The 8,631-nt window shown below is 53.7% G+C and overlaps 1 protein-coding gene across 1 annotated transcript in view; it reads right to left on the bottom strand.

The window, feature by feature from the left end:
- Positions 1–302: 302 nt before the first annotated feature.
- DRAXIN (dorsal inhibitory axon guidance protein) overlaps positions 303–8,631 on the bottom strand; it is a 25,720-nt gene continuing 17,391 nt past the window's right edge. The window contains exons 4-7 of the mRNA XM_024125199.1: positions 6,970–7,081; positions 6,513–6,602; positions 4,896–4,985; positions 303–1,223 (exon numbers count right to left, since the gene is read on the bottom strand). Of these exons, the coding sequence (XP_023980967.1) occupies positions 1,111–1,223; positions 4,896–4,985; positions 6,513–6,602; positions 6,970–7,081 (405 nt within the window). The 3' untranslated portion in view covers positions 303–1,110. The remainder of the gene's footprint in view (positions 1,224–4,895; positions 4,986–6,512; positions 6,603–6,969; positions 7,082–8,631) is intronic.

Genomic DNA, 8,631 nt, shown 5'->3' with positions numbered 1-8,631 from the left:
GTGTGTACTTTTTGAGTCCATGCTTGCATTAGAGTCTCAAAGGACATGAACTACAAAAGCCAAAGAACCCCCCTGGGTGGCAGCTTTCAGGCAACTCCAAAGTGCACGTCCCAGGACGGGGTGAGCGGGGCCATAGAAATAAGAAAAACAGCTTTACCGTTTACCCCAAACACTTCATGTCTCAGAATACCAGCTCCCAGAGGGCAAGGGTCAATCTGCCCAAATCATGCCTTATAAGCGAGCAGGTGCTTAATGCACATTTTCTTTTGTTTTTTAAATGATATACCTTTGTCCAGGGAAAGAAAGCCATGGAGAACCTGAAATGCGTCCTTAGCTGTGGAGGAGCAAAGACGTGGGCCTTGGAGCTGGTCGGACCCAGGTTCAGATGCCAGCTTCACCTTGACTCTCCAGGACCTGGTGCTTTCAGTGGGGTCTCGGGTCCAGCAGCATCGGCATGCCCTGAAGCTTGTTAGACGTGCAGAATCGACTGAATTGGAATCTGCATTTTAACCAGATCCCTGGGGATTCTTACACAGGTGAAGGTTTGAAGAGAATTGATCTGGGACCCTGGACAAGTCATAAAACCTTGCCTCAGTTTCCTTCCCTGTAAAATGGTGATTATGCCTAAAGGGCCATGTGATACATGAGATTATGTATGCCCCTCATTTAGCACAGTGCCTGGTACATAGGAGGTGCTTCGTACTCGTCTCCCGCCCTTGGGTTCCCCTGTCTCTCAGGGAGTTTCCATTCTTTTCCAGCTCGAAAACCTCTTCCTTTTTAAACTTGAAACCATTGCAGTGCTGCGGTCGGACGGTAGAGGGCGCTCTCGACATTGCCATCGCGGAGAACGCGGACACCGGGCTGCGCTGGCGGTGTGGGTCTCCCATTGGCCGGGTGGTGGCTGCAGGTGTGCTGCTGCCCGGCTCCTGGGCGGGGGCAGTTCGCCCAGGGCTCCCCTCCTGGGGCTGAGTGTCCTGGGTCTGAGCCTGCAGCCTCAGTCATCTGACTCCCCATTTGATCTGCCACCGCGAGTTATAAACAAACTGCCCGCTTCTCCAAACCTCCCGCGCTCAGCCCCCTGGCCGGTGGGGAGGCGCCTCACGCGGCCCGCTAGACGTTGATGAAAGATCCCTGGTCGCCGTTGGCCGTTTCGGGCTCCACGCAGCGCCCCTTTCTCCGGGTGACCCTGCGGTTCCGGTGGAATTTGACGTAGCAGCGCAGACCTGGGTGAAGAGAGGCAAGGGGGTCAGGGATGCGACCAGCCAGACCCCTCCGCGCCCTCTGGAACCCCCTTCATCCTCTCACCACCACCCCCCTTCTTTTTTCTGTCCTACAACCAACCCATCCCCCGCAGAGCAGCCTGAATGGGCTTAAAAAAGCGAATCACAGAGGGAGAAGGGTAGAGTGAACAGATGGCGCACAGGGGATATTTAGGGCCACGAAACTATTCTGTGTGATACTATAATGGTGGGTACATGTCTACGCATTTGCCAAAACCCATAGAATGTGCAACACAAAGAGTGAACCCCTAATGTAAATTATGGACTTTAGTGAATAATGTATCACTATCGGTTCATCAGTTGTAAAAAGTGCACCACACTAAAGTAAGATAATAGGGGAAACTGTGTGTTTGGGGGGGCATAGGAGAACTCTGTATTTTTTGCACAATCTTTCTGTAAACCTAAAACTGCTCTTAAAAAATAGTCCATTGAAAACCTTTGTTTAAAGGGATGCAGATTCTGCCCTCCCCTATAAAACCTCCCGTGGCTCCCCATGCCACTCAGAAGGAGATCCAAACTTCCTACCCTGGCTTATAAGACCCTCTGGGACCTGGACCTGCCTCCTGTCTGCTCTCTTCACCTCCCACGCCCCTCCTCACTCCCTAACTCCAGCCACATCCAGTTTTCTGGCTTTTCCTCATACACCCATTCATTTTTGGCCCCAGGGCCTTTGCACTTGCTGTTCTCACAGCCAGAAATGCCTTCCTGAAGTTCTTGGCATAGCTGCTCCTTCACAGCCTTCAGGTCTCAAAGGCATCCTCCCTGACCACCCTAATTAAAGTAGTCGTGGCCCTCCTGGCCCACCAGTGGGAGGGGTTCCTGGCTGTGGCTCTATCATAACCACATGTCAGGCATCCCCTCACATACATGGGTAGACATGTTTTTCATTTAAGGCCACAGAAGGCCACATCCTCCTGATTGGGGTGGGGAGGGTTAGGGGAAGAGATTGCTCGGTGTGGCCTGAGCAACCCCTACATTTCAGGTTAGGAGTGGCCACGGGGAGAGAGGAGGACGTCACCTGCTTAAGACCTGCTTATGTCACTGTCAAGAGAATAAAGGAATTGCTGTGACGTTTGTGCTTTGGGGTCTAGAATTGACACCTGGATCACAGCTTTCAGACCTGTGGCCACACAAAATACACTTAGGAGGGGGGCAGGGGATTATGAGCAGGAGTGGTTGGTAGCCACAGAAGCCCTTCTGGAACCCTCCAGAATCCAGGCTGGCCCAGACTGCTGGACTTCAGCCCTGGGACCTGAATTTGGGGATTTCTCAGAAGTCCTCAGGACTCTTGGTCCTCAGAGGGTTCCTGACAGCCTCCTCCTGGACCATCTTTAATGAGCTGTCATTTCCACTCAATTTTTTTTTTTTCTGGAGCCTGAGTCTCCACGGAGGAAGCAAGAATTTTGGTGGGACCGACCAGGGTGGGAGAGACCACGGGAAACAAGCAGATGGGGTTTTGGCTGCACACATATCTTTTGGAGGCCTGAAAAGCTACCCCCTCCTACCTGAGGCCCTGGGGAGGAAGGAAGGAAGCCTTCCTGGGCAGAGGGGCTGCCCACTGAGCATCCAGCTGGGCGCCAGCCGGGTGTGTGAACTCAGTCGGGCCATGTCCCCCTCACCTGGGCAGGCTGGACCTGGAGGCCATGGTGCTATTCCGGGCTTCCTGGACTAGAGCGCCCTCCGGGCCATTCTGCACCTGTCTCCTCCTCTGCGAAATGGGCCCCCAGCCCTGCCCACGGGTAACAGAAGGCAGCTCCCCAGCATCTCCACCCCTGCCTGCCTCCATCCCCTCACCTCCCAGCTGGTCCTCTGTGTCTCCACTCCTGCCCCCAACGGTACTGCAGCCGGAGTGAGCTGTTACACTCATAAGTCAGACCAGGTCACTCCCCTGCTTAAAACCTGCCGACACCTTCCCATTATACCTCAAAGTCCTGCGTGATCCTCTCCGCCAGCTTCTCCTACTTCCCCTTCTGCCACCTTCCCCGTTGGCTACTGTGTGCCAGGCGCCCTCAAACATGCCAGCCTCATTCCTGCCCGAGGCCCTTGGCTTTGCTCTGCCGCTTGCCTGGGACTCTCTCTCCCTCCCCCCACTCCTCATTTTCAGGTGGCTGGTTCTGCAGTGCACTCCTGTCCACCCTTTCTAAAACACCTCCCAGACTCCTCGTCAGACCAGTGTGGATTATTTTCTTTACAGCCCCTATTCCTTTCTGAAGACATCTTATCTACTTATTTCCTTTTTGCTACTCATCTCACTACAGTGGAATCCATGCGTGCAGAACTCGCTGGCTCTCTTTGCCGCTGAACCCCCAAAGTCCTTATCAGAGCCCAACACATAGTAGGCACTCAACAAATATTTCTTGACAGACTGGATGAATGAACAATTGGACCTAAGCAGCTTTACTGCTCTCACAGCAGATAATTTTTGAGGCTAATGTGAGAAAAAATTGGGCATGTGTCTCAGAATGGTCACCAGAGGGACTGAGACCAAATCCCTTCACTCAGGAAATGCGAGCCCTGGATGTGGGACGACACTGAGTAATTATTGTGCATTTTTGGTATTTTGTTTTTAAAAGAGTACTTATCTCTTAGATGTATATATTGAAATATTCACAGATGAAATATCTACACTTCCAGGAGTTGCTTCAAAATCCTATTGCAGGGCTTCCCTGGTAAAAAAAAAAAATCCTATTGCAGGGACCTCCCTGGCGGGCCAGTGGTTAAGACTCTGAGCGCCCACTGCAGGGGGCGCAGGTTTGATCCCTGGTCGGGGAACTAAGATCCCGCATGCTGCGCAGCGTGGCCAAAAAAAAGATTAAAAAAATCCTATTGCAACGGGGGAAGCAGATGCGGGGGAGACAGCACAGATTGGCCATGAGTGAGAATTACTGAAGCTGGGTGATGGGAAATGGGGGTTCATTACACCATCCTGACGACTTTAATATATGTTTGAAATTTTTCAGAATACAAAATTGAAAACGTTCTCCCACTTTTCTAGCTATGTAGGTTTGGGCAAGTGGCTTAACGTTTCTGTGCCTCAGTTTGCTCTTGGGTAAAATGGGGAGAACAACAGCTCCCTTCCTGGGATCGTTGGGAGGTTTAAGGAGATAATGGGTAAAGGGCTTAGCACAGAGCCGGGTACACCTGGGCGCACCTGGGCAGGAGGGCACATACCGCTCCACGTGGGAGCTCGGAGGAGTTAAAGAGGGAGCCAGCCGGGCAAGTGCATCCTTCCCTGGGACAGTGCTGGGAAATCCACCCCCCACCCCTTGTTATCACACTTGGAATGTCTCCCCTGGGATAGAATTCCGGTGTGAAAGCACCAGGCTTCTCAGGTTTGATCTTATTTTAAAAGATACACTCCTCTCCCGCCTCCAGATCATGGGAGATCATGCCAGCTTGTATTTCAAGAGGTGAGAAAAGCAAATTTGAGCAACGATGCCAGGAATCGAGACTAAATGAGTTCACAGATTGTGAAGGCACCGAGCAAAGCTGTTCTTGCTCGTGTCTTCAGCTCCCCAGGGATTCTCCCACCCGCTTCTCTGCCCACCCCGGCTTGGAGGAGAAAGGGAGGTTGTGAGGTCTCGGCACCGAGGGAGCCCCCGATGTCGGGCTCACCTTCCACACACATGCAGTCGTCAAAGCATTTGTTGTTCAGGCCTCGGTTGTGGGGCGTGCAGAGATGCTCCCGGAGGTCGCAGCAGGTCCCTGCCCACACAGCAAAAGCACACGCGGTCAGCCACGCCGAGCGGACCCTCCCTGCGCCCTGCACACGCTCCCACTGGACGGGAGATACATCGTCTCCATGGTGGGGCCGTCCCTGGCAGGATGGACCATCTGGTGCGCAAGGCTCCCAGCTGGAACCACCGACGAATGTCACGGCCGAGGCCCCTGGGGGCGGGCGGCAGAGACCCCAGACGCCCCAGATGGGCAATTGATTGATCATGGGAGGAGCGAGGGCGCTGTGGGACACACCCCCCCGGGTGGAACGGCTGGGGGCTGCCAGGTGTGAAGTCAGCGCGGAGCTGGGAGGGGCCTCAGTCATCATGGAGCCAACGTCCTCTTTGGACAGATGGGGAAACAGAAGCCCCCGAGAGGCAGGCCCTAGGCACGGCCTTGCCCACCATGGAGCCAACTCTCAGAGCCACTGTTCAGTTGGCCCAAACGAGCCTTTTCTTTCTGCTCAGGGTGAAAACAATGGTTTGGAAAGAAAACAGCCTTTCAGGGAGCTGGCGGTCTGGCTTATCTGATGCCAAATGGCTTGTTGGGTTGCTGTTTTGTAGAATATTCTGGTCACTGAATTAACGAGCATCGTGGAGGTGTGCAACTCAGATCTCCCTCCGGAAGGCACTTGCCATCCATCGGCCAGGGCAGCAGTTAGCTGCCAGCCTCCAGCTGTTAACACCTGCAGGAGCCTCCTGAGCCAATGTCACACTGTTCCGGAGCAGAGCAGCCCAGGCAGTGACTGGCCCAGCAGGGGCACCAGCGCCTGGCTATCTGCCCAGCAGGGGCCTCTTCTAACAGGGAAGCTTTGCTCTGGAGCTCCCCGTTGGGATGGCGGGCGACTGCATCACAGTCTCCTGTCCATTCCTCCTTCGTTCCACTTTTATTGTTCACGGGCCTTCCCCTACCCCCGACCCCCAGAAACCTCCTGCCCTTCCAACTCCCCCTCACTATTACTTTCCAGAAGTTCCGACTGACCCAATCAAGGGCCAGCAGTTCAGGCCATCAATCAAAACCCCAGGCCTCTGTTTTCAGACTGTCTTAATGGGCTCAGCTGCTGAACAGGTCAGGATGTCACCAAAGTATCCCAAGATGCCCAGCGGTGTCATGATGGGACAAGGACAGAATTAAGCCCAAAAAGACGTTAGGAGAGAGGAGTCGACAGAAGGATCATCACGATTTAAGGCAGCGTGGGGCAGCGGTTCAGAACCAGGCAGACTCAGGTTTGAGCCACTTCCTAGCTGTGTGACCTCGGCTGAAACACTCAGCCTCTCTGAGCCTCAATTTCCTTGCCTGAAAATGGGGAACGACAGGCTCTCTTTCTCTGGGTTGCTGTGAGGATTAAATAGAACAAAGTATGACAGCAACTCTCAGTAAAGTGGTAACCGTGGTTGTTATTATTTACCATCCCTAAAGGGTCCTGCTCATGTGTCTGGGAACACCCGCCCCCATCCCCACGCAGGTTCCCCCAGCGCCCAGCCTAGTGCCTTGGACACGATGCTGGTTCGGTACCTGGCAGGCAGTCCTGGTGATGGTCGCAGGGCTCCCCTTCAGCCGGTGATGTTTCATTCCCATCACTGGAGAGTTTGCCCCGGTGTTTCTCTGGGGAAAACAGGATCTGTGGTCAGAGGCTGAGGCTCACCACTCCCACAGTGTGGCTTGGATAAGACACAATACCTCTCTCTGCCTCAGTTTTCTCTTCTCTAAAATGGGATCAACAGCAGAACAGACCTAACCTTTTTTTTTTTTTTAAGGTTAAGTGAGTAGCTACGTGGAAAGCGTTTGCCGTGTGATGAGCACTTGAGAGCAGCAAGTCCATTTCAGGTGTCCGTTCCATTATAGACTCCAGGCCCCCCATCCCACCTTGGACATCCGTAGGTCAGGCTGGAGTCACCGAGGCCCCTACCCCAATGGACGGTGGGAGAGGGGAGGGAGCCCAGCAAGGGGGTGGCGGGGTGGGTACACATACCTTTCTTCTTCGCAGACGGCCAGACCTCAGGCTTTAAGTCTTCATAATCGGTCCAGTCAAACAGGGCCATGTCCAGTGTGGGCATCACCTCCCCGTCAGGCCTGGGATGAGCCTGCAGAGCAGGGTGGAGAGGAGGGAGCTTGAAGATCCCAACAGGTGAAAGAAGAAAAGTGGGGCCCCAGGACCAGAGAGCAGAGGAGGGGCTCCTCAGAGGCCAGCTCATCCTGTGCTGGACAGCCTGCAATCGCAGCCCGGGGACATCGAGAGGGCCGCCCAGAGCAGCCACCCCCAACGTGGAACGGTGCCTACAGGCAGCCGATGCAGTCGGGCGAGTGATCCACCAGGCCCTCTGGGGGAGGCGAGGGGAGGCAGCTGGGTCCCCTCAGGAGGAAGCCCAGCTGCTTGTTCCCCTGCCCCTTCTCTCCCCTGCAGACGTCATCAGCTCTCCGTGGCACTGTTGAGGCCACGGCCATGGCTCAGTTCCACTCACAGCCCTGGCCACGGTAGGATGTGAACCCACCTTCTAGGGCTGGGTTCTCAACACACGGGCTTCAGGGGCCCTGCGACAGCATGGGTAACCATGGATTCGTCGGAAATGGCCCATAGTCTTATCAGCATCTCGGGGGTGCAAGACCCAAAAAGAGAATAAGAAAGATCTACTGCTAAAAAAAAGTTTTATTTCTTCTACACATATATATATTGTTGATCATTTTTTTTTTTTTTTTTTTTTTTTTTTTGTGGTACGGGGGCCTCCCTCCCAGAAAAATTTAAATAAGGACAGGACCCCAGAGGGCTGGGCCAAACCATACTGGAGCTTGAATCAAAAGGAAATGTATGGGACCATCTCTACATGTTTTTTTGTTTTGTTTTGTTTTTTGTGGTACGCGGGCCTCTCACCGCTGTGGCCTCTCCCGTTGCGGAGCACAGGCTCCGGACGCGCAGGCTCAGCGGCCATGGCTCACGGGCCCAGCCGCTCCGCGGCACGTGGGATCTTCCCGGACCGGGGCGCGAACCCGGTTCCCCTGCATTGGCAGGCGGACTCTCAACCACTGCGCCACCAGGGAAGCCCAACTGTTGATCATTTTTAATGATTTTATGTTGAAACAAATTTCAGAGCCCCAGAAGAGGTGCAATGATGCACCTCATGTTAATTGCAACAATAAACACCCTCCATCTAGGCTCACCGACGGTTGGTGTATTTGCCACGTTTGCTGGCTTGCTCCCTCTCTGTATATCTTTTTTGTTTTTGTTCTTGTTTTTTTTAGTCTGTGCCCCGCGGCATGTGGGATCTTAGTTCCCCAAACAGGGATCGAACCCGCGCCCCCTGCAGCGGAAGCGCGGAGTCTTAACCACTGGACCGCCAGGGAAGTCCCTTCCATATATCCCTTTTTTTTTTTTTTAACATCTTTATTGGAGTAGAATTGCTTTACAATGGTGTGTTAGTTTCTGCTTTATAACAAAGTGAATCAGTTATGCATATACATCTGTTCCCATATCTCTTCCCTCTTGCGTCTCCCTCCCTCCCACCCTCCCTATCCCACCCCTCTAGGTGGTCACAAAGCACGGAGCTGATCTCCCTGTGCCATGCGGCTGCTTCCCACTAGCTATCCACCCTACGTTTGGTAGTGTATATATGTCTATGCCACTCTCTCACTTCGTCAC

The sequence above is a fragment of the Physeter macrocephalus genome, unplaced genomic scaffold, assembly GCF_002837175.3.
Source record: "Physeter macrocephalus isolate SW-GA unplaced genomic scaffold, ASM283717v5 random_691, whole genome shotgun sequence".
NCBI lineage: Eukaryota > Metazoa > Chordata > Mammalia > Artiodactyla > Physeteridae > Physeter > Physeter macrocephalus.
This window is presented reverse-complemented; position numbering and strand designations above follow the sequence as displayed.